This window comes from Camelina sativa, chromosome 14, assembly GCF_000633955.1.
Source record: "Camelina sativa cultivar DH55 chromosome 14, Cs, whole genome shotgun sequence".
NCBI classification, from domain to species: Eukaryota; Viridiplantae; Streptophyta; class Magnoliopsida; order Brassicales; family Brassicaceae; genus Camelina; species Camelina sativa.
In genome coordinates this window covers 19,033,435-19,045,569 of record NC_025698.1, presented here as the reverse complement: position 1 = coordinate 19,045,569, position 12,135 = coordinate 19,033,435, and the positions used below count along the sequence as shown (strand labels likewise).

The window sequence follows — 12,135 nt, the reverse complement described above, 5'->3', positions numbered from 1 at the left end:
TTTCTTTTCAGATGAAATGGTTTATGTCTTTACGACGATGAATTTTGTTGCTCTACCTCTCCCTTTACTCTCTCACACTTTGGTTAGATCTTCGTCTTCTAATTTAACGTATGATTTATCAATCTGCTTCTCAATTTGTGATCTTCTTCTTCAGCTTCATTTTGACTATTTTGTTTCTTCTAATGGTTATAGATGGACAGTGACACTGTTTCCAGTAGCGTAGATCATTCTCGGACAGCTATGCCTGGTAAAAGTTTCTACCTTTGAAATCAACCATTGTTCCAGTAAATCTCCCACTCTATGATCGATTTGGTTACGTTTAGTGTTAAAAAGGTTGGATTTTTTTTGGAGACATTGTTGTTTTTGAAACTTGTTCATAAAATCCCTTTTGTATTTGTGGTTATCAACACAACATTGCATCCAAAAAAAAAAAAGATTGAATTTTTTTTACCTTTCTTCTCTAAAGCGAATCAATTTCATAGCAATATATTGATTAATCATGTGTATGTTACTTGTAGAGACGTTGGCATTCAAGAGTCCTATGAAGAATCAGATCAATAGTTGTAGTTCAATCTGCGTTAGACATGATGATCCAGGCCATTTTTTGCGTGTCCTTTATGGTATGGTTGCAGAACACATCTTCATGTGTCTGTGTTTTTATTGATATAGCCAGGCGCTTTTTTTCTTCAAGTTAATGAATGATTGTATATAGAGTAAGAGTTAGATGTTGTTTGCAGAGTCTTTGATAACAGGAGGGTTAGCTGGTGTTGTGGTGGAAGCTGCTCTATACCCAATTGATACAATCAAAACTCGAGTGCAGGTAGTTTCTCCTTAACTTAGTTTGTGTTATGATCCAACATAAGCAAACCGATGCTTGACTTACAGCGACTAAACTATAGTGGGTTGACATGTTTTAGGCAGCTCGTGATGGGGGAAAGATAATATGGAAAGGACTATACTCTGGTCTTGGTGGAAACCTTGTTGGTGTCTTACCGTAAGTATGTAGTCCAAAATTGATGAAGGATATGCATACACATTGAAAAATTTGGACTCTTTGCTTCAGATGAACAATGTTTTTTTTTATAATATGTGTAGTGCTTCGGCTCTATTTTTCGGTGTATATGAACCAACCAAACAGAAGCTTCTGAAGGTTTTACCCGAAAATCTTAGTGCGGTTGCACATTTGGTATGTATTACCCTGAATTCAATTTTAAGTGTTTGTTCGTCTGCTAGAAAATTTCCCTTGAAAGTTTCTTTAAGTTTGTTAGAGAGAATATGAATACATTAGTCTTGCTATCATTTAGTTTTGAAACTTACTCTTAAGCAGAAGACCTTAGAATCTAGTTATGCTATGTTAGAAAAGGATATATGTCTTAGCGAGTTATGTAAATTCAATCAGGCTGCAGGTGCTTTAGGAGGTGCTGTTTCATCTATCGTTCGAGTACCGACAGAAGTAAGTCTCTTCCTTCTTGTTTCTTTGCTTATTCTTGTGTGTTGGCTACAAACTTGTATAGGCTAATGGAAACTTCAACAGGTAGTTAAACAGCGAATGCAAACTGGTCAATTTGCTTCGGCTCCTGATGCTGTTCGCCTTATTATAGCCAAGGAGGGTTTTGGAGGCATGTATGCGGTATATCTGTTACTTCTTGATTTATAATTCTCGCGTTTTACTATTTGCTATGTAGCAGGCACATCTTAAGTTTGTAGCTCAATTCATCAAATTGTTTAAGATGAACAGACAATAAAATCTCCATGAATGTTTCAATATATGTTCCTAAACATGCAGGGTTATGGATCCTTTTTATTGCGAGATTTGCCTTTTGACGCGCTCCAGTTTTGTGTTTATGAGCAATTACGGATTGGATACAAGTTGGCTGTAAGTTTTTGTGGCTACGATGATAAGTGAGACAACATCCGTTTTTGCAGACTAGTGATATCCATATTGTTTAGAACAGGCAAGAAGAGATCTAAATGATCCAGAGAATGCAATGCTCGGTGCTTTTGCTGGTGCTGTCACTGGAGTTTTGACCACTCCTCTTGACGTAATCAAAACCAGATTGATGGTTCAGGTATGTCAAAACGATGAGTACACAAAATACCGAAAGCAGTTCTACTTAGATTCATTTCAGAGGATAGTAAGAAGCTCCAGTAATATAGTGCCGACCTTTCTGGTTTGAATTTTGGCAGGGTGCAGGAACTCAGTATAAAGGAGTTGCAGACTGCGTTAAGACGATAATAAGAGAAGAAGGGCCGTCAGCTTTGTGGAAGGTAAACCCAAATTTCTGCTCTTCACCTTTCTATTTTAGGAATACACAACTTCTCATGTTTGTGCAAAGTTGTTGAATAGTTTGAGAATTTGTGTATAGGGAATGGGTCCGAGGGTATTGTGGATAGGTATTGGAGGTTCAATTTTCTTCGGTGTTTTGGAAAAGACAAAGCAGATTCTTTCAGAGAGAAGCCAAAAGAGTCACAATTCTTAAACAGTTAGATTCTACATGTGTGTTCTACATCATTCTTGTCTCTTGATGTTTTGATGAATATGAAGTATTTAGATTCTTTACGTATCTTTGCTTGATTCTCTAATTTTTTCTTTCCTAGAAAAATTGTCGTCCTCTTTTGTTTAATCAATTCAACATGTTAATTGTATTTTAAGTCAATTCTAAAACTGACTAGTTACTGAAACTTCAACTTCGTGTGCACGTTATCAGGTTACTATATAATCCTCAAATATTTAACAACTGTTTTGATTCATTTGTAATATATATGTATTGTTAAATTGAATCCTTTTATACTTACCAGTAGCCTGAAATAGTTGTGGTTTTAATATATGAGCATACAAACAGTTTGAAGCATAAGTTTTTGCAGGTTTTAAGTAAAGATGCTGCTGAAGAAGCTACTTCTTACGGTGTCAATCATCTTGAATATCGTATTCACCATCCATATTCTTTATAATAATTCAACCACATGGCAGAGCTTACGTGGATGGTCTTGGTGTCCTTGATGGCCAGAAACCTCCTTGTCAGTGCAACAATTGTTACACAGGCAAAGATTGCTCCGTTCTTCTCAAAGATTGCCCTGTCGATGCTAACTCGTATGCACAACTTTTCATCTCATCTTCATTTTGATCATTATGACCAAACTAAATTGTATAACATGTATTGAATATTTGTTGTTTTTTAATGAACTTTTGAAGAGGAGACCCTTTGTTCTTGGAGCCTTTCTGGATGCGACAAGCGAGAACAGTGCAGTTTTGGTCTCGGGATGGCACAAGATGAGTTATAATTATCAAGATGGGACACATGTGTATCGAGAGCTCGGAAAGGTCATTAGAAAACTGCATAGTGTAGTGGGAAACGCTGTTACAGATGACAGATTTGTAGTCTTTGGATGTGGATCCGAAAACTTGAAATTTTTTGAATTCTTTAGTCTAATCTGTCTGTGTATGCAGATGTACAAGGCCCAAGCAGAGTTCTTTGATTCAGCACATCTCAAGTTTGAAGGAGATGCGTCTGCGTGGAAGCAGAGCGAGCACAATGATAATATCACGCAAGTTTTAGAGGTAGTGACATCTCCGAATAATCCAGATGGGGAGCTGAAAAGAGCGGTTCTTGATGGTCCTAATGTAAAAAAAGTTCATGATTATGCTTATTACTGGCCTTATTTCTCACCTATTACACATCCAGTTGATGGAGATTTGAGCCTGTTTAGTCTCTCCAAGACTACAGGTCATGCTGGCTCAAGATTCGGGTGATTTGTGAAAATTTTGCTTTCCTAGTACTCTAAACAAAGCTTTAGACTGGTGACAACGACTCACAAGGTTTTCTTGATGCAGGTCGGGATTGGTAAAGGACAAAGCTGTTTATGAAAAAATGAAAAGATATATAAGTTTAACTAGTATATGGGTGTTTCAAAAGATACACAGCTTCATGTCCTCAAGTTATTCAAAGTAATAGTTGGCGATGGAGGCGATGAGATATTCCATTTTGGCTATGGAACTTTGAAGAAAAGATGGGAGACACTGAAAAAGATCTTCTCCATGTCCACGCGTTTTTTGCTCCAGACAATCAAACCTGAGTATTGCAACTATTTCAAGAAAGTCAGAGACTTTACTCCTTGTAATGCAAGAAAGTGAGACTTTTGGTATGGTACTATATAAAACTTATAATCATGTGTTTTTTTTTTTCATTTGAAAGCTTATGCATGGGTGAAGTGTGAGAGACCAGAAGACACAAACTGCTATGAAATTTTCAGAGCGGCGAAGATAACAGGACGCAATGGCAAAGTGTTTGGATCAGAAGAAAGGTTTGTGCGATGGAGTCTCATCAGATCACAAGATGACTTTGATCAGCCTATTGATATGTTGAACATTTGCATAGGTTTCGAACATTTGCATCTTATGTTCAGATATTTCCCCAATGTTATGGTTTCCTTGTTGACACGATTATGACCAATAGGATTTCGAATTTGTTTTGCATCAAACCCGAGCCAGCTGGCCGTTGTAATTAGGGCATCATTAGAAGTAACCATACAAAAAAACTGGGTCGATATTTAGGAAGATTATGTCAAAAAAAAATAAGTGGGGGAAACGATTTTGTTGTTTCTGGTGGCAAAGTTGAATCATGGTCATCATTCATCTTTTTGTTCTACTTTTTTCACACCACTTGTGTTGTGTGTTTGGGTCCATTCTACACTAGTCACATCTCTATTATTAATTTGTTTTGTTTGGCACCGCCCTTTTCCTTTCTCATTATTTTACAATCTTTAGGAGCAAGCGTACGTTTGATATGCGCGTTTAACTAGAAAGTAGAAACACACAAATATCAAAACGTATAATATATCATCGACGTGTGTGGACATCTATATTTGCAAAAAAAAAAACTTATCATAAAAGAATAAAAATGAACCACATAATTCAACGAATGATAACGATGGGGTAGAAAAAAGAATCTTATTAGTAGATTTTTGTGATTGATGACTGATAAAGACTCCCTTGTTAGAAACAAGAGTTGCTAGCTATAAACCGGAAAAAGAAACTTTCATTATAGGGAGTTAACGTAAAAACAAATTTATAGAACATCATCGATAAATACTAGTTTTTTCATACAAATAATAACTATAGTTAAATGGAGGATACATGATATTAGTAACTATATATATGTGTTCCCTCCTAAGAAATATGAGTCGGCTCATCTACCCGGATTGCCCAATATTAATTAAACCATCAGCATAATTTTGTAGAATCACTAATAAAACTCTTGTGCAAATCTGAATTGTATGTGTCCCAAATTCTTAATTATATTACCTCAAAAAAGAGCTCATATGTAATAATAAATAGTGGACGTTAATGTAATTGAAACGTCATCTCAACACGAAATGCAGTATATATATGGAATTGTCACAGCCGGCATGCGCGTCACACAATTCACAAGTAAAAAAAAAATTCTCTCTCTCTCTCTCTCTCTCTCTCTCTCTCTCTCTCTCTCTCTCTCTCTCTCTCTAGAATCTTCAGCACAAAGTATACGACTTGAAGGTAATCAATCTTACCGAACTAGCTTTAACTATATACAATGTGATTTTGTGTTTTAATCTTGTACAAAGAAACTCTTAAATTATCTGTTACATTTTAACTATTATATGTGTTCTTTAATTTACTTGTTCGAATATTGTTGCATGCGTTTTTCCTGTACCTTGGTCGTGTAAAGAAATTATCATGATTATTCTTGTAAAGAAACTATTAGGATTCTTCTTGTTTCTGTATTACCTTAACTAGTACTTTTTTACGGTTTATTGACGTATTATATAAACTTTCCCTTTTATGTAGAAAAAAGAATGAGTTTTTGGATTATCATTTTTGCATTCGTCTTCTTTGCATCTATACTCATTGTAAAGAACATGAGCAAGACAATGAAAAACCTACTTCCTGGGCCACCAAGACTTCTTATAATTGGCAACTTGCACCAATTAGGATCCAAACCTCATCGTTCAATGTTCAAATTATCTGAGAAATACGGATCTTTAATGTCTCTAAAGTTTGGAAATGTGTCTATTGTTGTGGCATCTACACCAGAGACGGTGAAGGATTTCTTAAAAACGTTTGATGCAGATTGTTGTTCTCGACCTTATATGACTTATCCTGCAAGAGTTACATACGATTTAAAAAATCTCGCATTTTCTCCTTATAACAAATATTGGAGGGAAGTACGAAAGATGATGGTTGTCGAACTCTACACTGCAAAAAGCGTGAAATGACATATAATAGAAGAAGAAGTTGCCTCATTAGTCGAATTCATCAAACAATCTGCTTCATTAGCAAAACCGGTTAACTTGAACAAGAAGTTAATGAAACTATCAGGAAGTGTGATTTGTAGAGTGGGATTTGGGATCAGTCTTGATGGGAGCAAACTTGGGAATACTTACGAGGAAGTCATTCATGGATCCATGGAGGTGATAGGGAGTTTTGCAGCAACAGATTACTTCCTGGTTATTGGCAGAATCATCGATAGGATCACGGGGTTACATGGCAAATGTGAGAGGGTTTTTAAGGCAATGGATACATTTTTTGATCAATCTATAGAGCATCACCTAGAAAATGAGAATATTAAGGATGATATCATTAGCTTGCTCCTCAAGATGGAAAGGGGAGAGACTGGACTTGGAGAGTTTCAACTTACTCGAAACCACACCAAAGGAATTCTTCTGGTAAGTAATCGGAACCTTTAAGTCCATATATAACTTCATACTTTTTACGTGTTACATAAAGTTTAAATTAATCCTTGTGTCTTTTGAATATTACAGAACGTTCTTCTTGCTGGAGTAGATACTACTGGCCACACAATAACATGGGCGATGACACATTTGATTAAAAACCCAAGAGTTATGAAGAAAGTACAAGCTGAGGTGAGAGAAGTGATCAAAAACAAAGATGATATCACTGAAGAAGATATAGAACGACTCGACTATCTGAAAATGGTGATTAAAGAAACGTTTTGGATTACACCGATTGGGCCACTTCTAATTCCAAGAGAGGTTTCAAAAGATATAAAGATTGGAGGTTATGACATTCCAAAGAAAACATGGATTCATGTCAACGTATGGGCTATTCATAGGAATCCAAATGTTTGGAAAGATCCAAAAGTGTTCATCCCGGAAAGGTTTATGGATAGCCAAATTGACTATAAAGGTCTAAACTTTGAGTTGTTGCCATTTGGTAGTGGAAAGAGAATATGCCCAAGTATTGGAATGGGTATGGCTTTGGTACACTTAACTCTTATCAATCTGCTTTACCGATTCGATTGGAAGCTTACAGAAGGAATGAATGTAGTGTTAAGGTATAGAGATAACACAACACACAAAACTACACTTGAAACGCACCAAGCAAACACTTTTAATCAATCTTCTAAAAACCCTCGTTTCTTACAGGACTTGAAAAACAAAGCTCACTCTCCTATCTATCTAACACAACACCTTGTGTAGATCTAAAAGAGTATACTACACACACTCACCTTCAAAGCTTTTTGTATCTGCTTGAAGGTTTTACAAAACTCAAAAACTTTATCCGACGAGTGCTAACACTTTTTGCGGCTAGCCCTCATCATTTTATAACCCCACAAACGATCTCTAACTTAGATCTTTGTGTATCATAACTAAAAGGAAATATTCCTTATCCCTAAGAAAATATCTTCCCTTATCCCTTCTTATCAAATATACTTTCAATATCTTCGAGTATATCTTGATCTCTTCTTCCTTTCTTCTCACGCATCTTGTCATTGTATCCACAATATTTCTCCACGTCAGCACGTCATGCCACGTCAGCATACCAGCCCTCTGAGACACTTCACAACTGCCTGTTCCCTTTAGAGCTCTGTTGCACTTTCAATCTCTCCCTTTTTGACTGAACTTGTCAAACAAGCATCCATCGCTTTTAACTTGTCAAAACAGAAACCGCCAACAACAATCCAACACACCGATACAGCTGTACTAACAGTACATCACAACTCGCAAAAGCATCAGAAGATTAAATGATCAACGAGTAAGCATTACGACCAGTCAAAAGTATCAGACAAACCAGAACAAGTCTCAAAAACCAAAAAAAAGTCTGGAAAACAAAAGAAAACAAGAAGGAGCAGAATAGCAAAAACATAACAGCTCAAACTCCCCCTCAAGCATCTGAATCAAACTCATCTCCCCCTGCCTGTTTGGCATAGATTAGTCAAAAATATCAATAGACACAAGAAATTATATTCAGATATGTGACAACTTACCAGCGTCCAAGGCATCTTGCAGAATCTGAATGGCCAATCGGATGGCTTTGCGCTCTGCAGACGTACCACTGCGAAGAACCGTCTCCGCAGGCTGTGACACAGTCTTCTTCCCCTTTGTCTTCTTCGTGTCTTGTTGCTGGAGACTCGGAACAGGGCGCTGAGATTCCAGGAGCTGATGAATAAGACTGGAAAACGGTAGACGAAATCCTGACTGAGCTTGTAGACCCAACTGTATGATATGATCATAGGTCATTATCCCAAAATCAAACGGAATGCGATGCATGATCATGTAGATCACCATGGCTCTGTTTGCTGAAATGTACCTTGTATTCACCGTGGGAGACCAGTTGCTGCAGCATATCTTATGCAAATCCTTGATCACTGGGTCCTTGATTGCCGTTGACACCAACTGCTTGCAAGTCTTCACTTTGCCACCAGATAGAAAAAGAGCAAGATCCTCCTCCAGAATTGCAGCTGTCTGTAGTCTTTGTTCGCGCACATCAACAGCCTGAAGACCGAACAAGGCATTAATGCGGCTTGGGGAGAACTCATACACCCAATCTCTGACAAACACATCAACTGAGTTCCCTTCAACCTTAACTGCTGGAAGATTCGCCCAGAACTCATAGAAAACATCAGAATCATAAGACCCAATTTGAGTGACAGTTTTCAACAGACCAACTTGATCAAGCAGCTCCCTAGCTGGATCATCTACTCCCAGAGAGTAGCAAACCTCAGCAGCAATGGTTCGAGAAGCAAAGAAACCATACCTTCGAGCAGCTTCAGCAGATATGAACCGTTTTGAGTCAAATTACTTTAAAAGGGCACCGCAAGACGAGGACACACCCTTGTCCTTGCCAAGAGACGGACGCTTGGAGTCGCGGCTGTCTGCATCAGCAGCTGGTTGTCGTTTACGCAGCCTGGACGAGATTCCCTGATTCGAAAGAGTAGGCAAAAGGACATCACCAGTGAGATCAACCACCGGATAACGAGATCTTGTCCTTCTTGGTAGAGAGGACGAAGAGTTGCATGTGTCGTGATCCGCTTCGACAAACATCAGCCTGGGAGAAGGATTCTCAGGCACTGGAGGCACTGTAGTTGCTTCATCGCGGGGTTCGTAGATGACCATCGCCGTTGTAGGATCAATCGGAACATAGGGAGACGGTGGTGGTAGGGCTGACGGAGGGGTGTGAAGCTCCTCATCTGAGCTGGAATCATAGTGGAAACCGCTAAACACAGATTTCATGGTGATCAAGAGTTAGAGAGCAAAACCAGAGGAGAGAAAAAAAATAGAAGCTTAATCGACAAAGATCTGAAATCGCAAGGATGAGAGAAACTCAAAACCCTAGCTGTTCCTTTTATACAACCTCATGAACCTTAATGGACTGTTATGCCTCGGCCCATCAATCAACTCAATCCTGAAAACACTCAACGAATCTGTTATGGTACATCAATACTTTTCCCTCTTTAATCTCAAGTGCATTAATCACAGGATCCTAATAAATCAGATTCTCCACCCCAGTAAGGAAAACTGTATCTGTTCACGACTCAAATCATCAGATACACACATCCACTAACGATGAATGTGAAGGCACCCAGATCGAGAAAAACACATGTGAGTAAAACAATATTTTTTTTTATTATTATTATTTAAAAAAAAAAAAAATCGAAACACAGAATGCAGTATTAACCGTACCTTTGCTGTGTCAACCACTTGTTCAGAACATTTGCTAGGAGCTATCACAACCTTTTGAATTGTTGAAAATCATAGACTTAATGCACGTGGGTAGTCTTTCACACTGTCATGCCTTTAGTCTGCAATCCAACCCAACATGTTAAGGCAGCTGGAGATTCTCTATTTGAAGAGCACACATTTTTGTTTTTTATATATATATCTATATATATGTGTCTCAGCCTTCTGTTAGCTGTTTCACCGACATGACCCACAATGACATCATGAGAGATTGTCAATCACTGGTATCATACTTGTCCCCCAAACAGAGTTTTCCTCTTGAGGATGTACTTGTGTGTCTCTTCACAGCTCTTTGACCTCCTTAAAAACATGACAACATTTGATAGGATGAATAGACCGGCATGACAGGCAGCTATTTCCCACGATTGCTTTCAGAATGCTGATCTTCTATATATTCTAGGATTTCCATGACCTGTCCTAGCACATGTTCCTGTCTCTGATCAACACACCTTAGGTAAAACATGTTAGAACTCAGAAACACCAATGGACTTCCTCAGATTTACAAATCTGTTGAAGTCCAAAGGCTTGGTAAACAAATCAGCTAACCGCAAATCAGTGCTCACATGGTCAATCTCGATCAGTTTCGCCTCAATTAGTTCACGAACAAAGTGGTGTCTAATATCTATATGTTTGGTTCGTGAATGCTGAACATGATTCTTTGAAATATTTATTGCACTCAAGTTATCACAATGAATTAAAAGAGTATCAGAATCCATACCATAATCAGAGGCCATTTGTCGTATCCACAGAAGTTGTGTGCAATAGCTTCCTAGCGCAATGTACTCAGCTTCAGCAGTTGATAGAGAGACACTGTTTTGTTTCTTGTTGTGCCATGAGATAAGATTGTTGCCCATGAAGAAGCAACCTCCACTTGTGCTACGACGATCATCCACAGAACCTGCCCAATCAGCATCACAGTATCCACTCAGACTGGTATTGGTATCCTTGGTATAATAGATGCCAAAGTCCAATGTCCCTTTGATGTACTTGATGATCTTCTGTACAGCCAGTAAATGCGACATCTTAGGCTTGGCTTGATAGCGTGCACAGATCCCTACTGACAGACATATGTCTGGCCAACTAGCAGTCAAATACAACAGACTTCCAATCATTCCTCTGTATAGTCTCTCATCTACATCTTCCCCTTCGTCGTCCTTGGAGAGTTTGTCGTTTGCGCCCATTGGGATCTTTGCTTCTTTACTCTTATCCAAGCCAAAGCGTTGTACAAGCTCCTTAGCATAAGTACTTTGAGATACAAATATCCCATCAGCTGATTGTTCAACTTGCAATCCCAAAAAATACCTTAGCTCTCCCATCATACTCATCTCGAACTCCTGAGACATGCTTTCCACAAACTATTTTACAAGAGGCTGACACGTGGAACCAAAGAAAATATCATCCACATAGATCTGAACAAACATCATATTATTGTTGCTGTTGAGAACAAACAACGTTTTGTCAACACTCCCTCGACTATATCCGTGATCAATCAGAAACGTAGTCAATCTCTCATACTATGCTCGTGGTGCCTGCTTTAGACAATACAAAGCTTTCTTCAGTCGATAAACATGCTCAGGGTGCTGCGAGTCCTCAAAGCCCTTTGGTTGCTCAACATAAACCTCCTCTTGCAGTATTCCATTTAGAAATGCACTTCTAACATCCATCTGATGCAAAGTGAACTTAAGAGCACATGCCATACCAAACATAAACCTGATTGACTCCAACCTTGCCACCGGAGCAAAGGTTTCATCAAAATCAATTCCCTTAATTTGAGAATAACTTTGAGCTACCAACCTTGCTTTGTTCCTTACAATGCAGCCACTAGCATCACTCTTATTCTTGAATACCCACTTTGTTCCTACGACGTTGACGTCAGCAGGACGCTGAGTGAGCTCCCAAACATCACTTCGTTCAAATTGTTTCAACTCATCTTGCATAGCAGCAACCCAGAACTCATCACGAAGCGCCTCCTTGTGATTCTTTGGCTCAATGGAAGAAACAAAACATGCAAATTGCACTACATCAGAGTCCTGAGAGACAGACTCCGGAACGACAGCCTTTTGTTTCATCCCAGCCAACTGAGCAAAATCAATCTGCTTCCCTCTGGTAACTCTACCCCCC

General features: G+C 38.5%; 2 protein-coding genes and 1 pseudogene across 7 annotated transcripts; all 3 read left to right on the top strand.

Moving 5' to 3' along the window:
• LOC104741978 (probable S-adenosylmethionine carrier 2, chloroplastic) lies at positions 1-2,983 on the top strand. Of its 4 annotated transcripts, XM_010462931.2 has the most exons (13): positions 1-82; positions 193-247; positions 519-620; positions 738-820; positions 918-994; positions 1,096-1,186; positions 1,400-1,453; positions 1,535-1,630; positions 1,787-1,876; positions 1,956-2,069; positions 2,188-2,268; positions 2,367-2,497; positions 2,866-2,983. In XM_010462931.2, the coding sequence occupies exons 1-12, from the start codon at positions 17-19 to the stop codon at positions 2,478-2,480; spliced, it is 1,023 nt and encodes a 340-aa protein (XP_010461233.2). In that variant the 5' UTR covers positions 1-16; the 3' UTR covers positions 2,481-2,497; positions 2,866-2,983. The 4 variants fall into 4 exon arrangements, with proteins under 4 accessions (XP_010461233.2, XP_019090837.1, XP_019090838.1 ...); XM_019235292.1 differs by lacking the exon at positions 2,866-2,983 and having other exon boundaries at positions 2,367-2,646; XM_019235293.1 differs by lacking the exon at positions 2,866-2,983 and having other exon boundaries at positions 43-108; positions 2,367-2,646.
• LOC104741979 lies at positions 2,944-4,712 on the top strand (annotated as a pseudogene).
• On the top strand, positions 5,417-7,576 carry LOC104741977 (cytochrome P450 71B14-like). 3 transcript variants are annotated; one of them, XM_010462930.2, is made up of 3 exons: positions 5,417-5,530; positions 6,104-6,699; positions 6,796-7,576. In XM_010462930.2, the coding sequence occupies exons 2-3, from the start codon at positions 6,340-6,342 to the stop codon at positions 7,471-7,473; spliced, it is 1,038 nt and encodes a 345-aa protein (XP_010461232.1). In that variant the 5' UTR covers positions 5,417-5,530; positions 6,104-6,339; the 3' UTR covers positions 7,474-7,576. The 3 variants fall into 3 exon arrangements, with proteins under 3 accessions (XP_010461232.1, XP_010461231.1, XP_010461230.1); XM_010462929.2 differs by having other exon boundaries at positions 6,068-6,699; XM_010462928.2 differs by having other exon boundaries at positions 5,822-6,699.

Coding starts and splice junctions, on each gene's coding strand:
- LOC104741977 (XM_010462930.2), top strand. CDS start 6,340: ATGAAACTATCAGGAAGTGTGATTTGTAGAGTGGGATTTGGGATCAGT. Junction 6,700..6,795: donor ACACCAAAGGAATTCTTCTG/GTAAGTAATCGG, acceptor TGAATATTACAG/AACGTTCTTCTTGCTGGAGT.
- LOC104741978 (XM_010462931.2), top strand. CDS start 17: ATGGTTTATGTCTTTACGACGATGAATTTTGTTGCTCTACCTCTCCCT. Junction 83..192: donor CTTTACTCTCTCACACTTTG/GTTAGATCTTCG, acceptor TAATGGTTATAG/ATGGACAGTGACACTGTTTC. Junction 248..518: donor TTCTCGGACAGCTATGCCTG/GTAAAAGTTTCT, acceptor TGTTACTTGTAG/AGACGTTGGCATTCAAGAGT.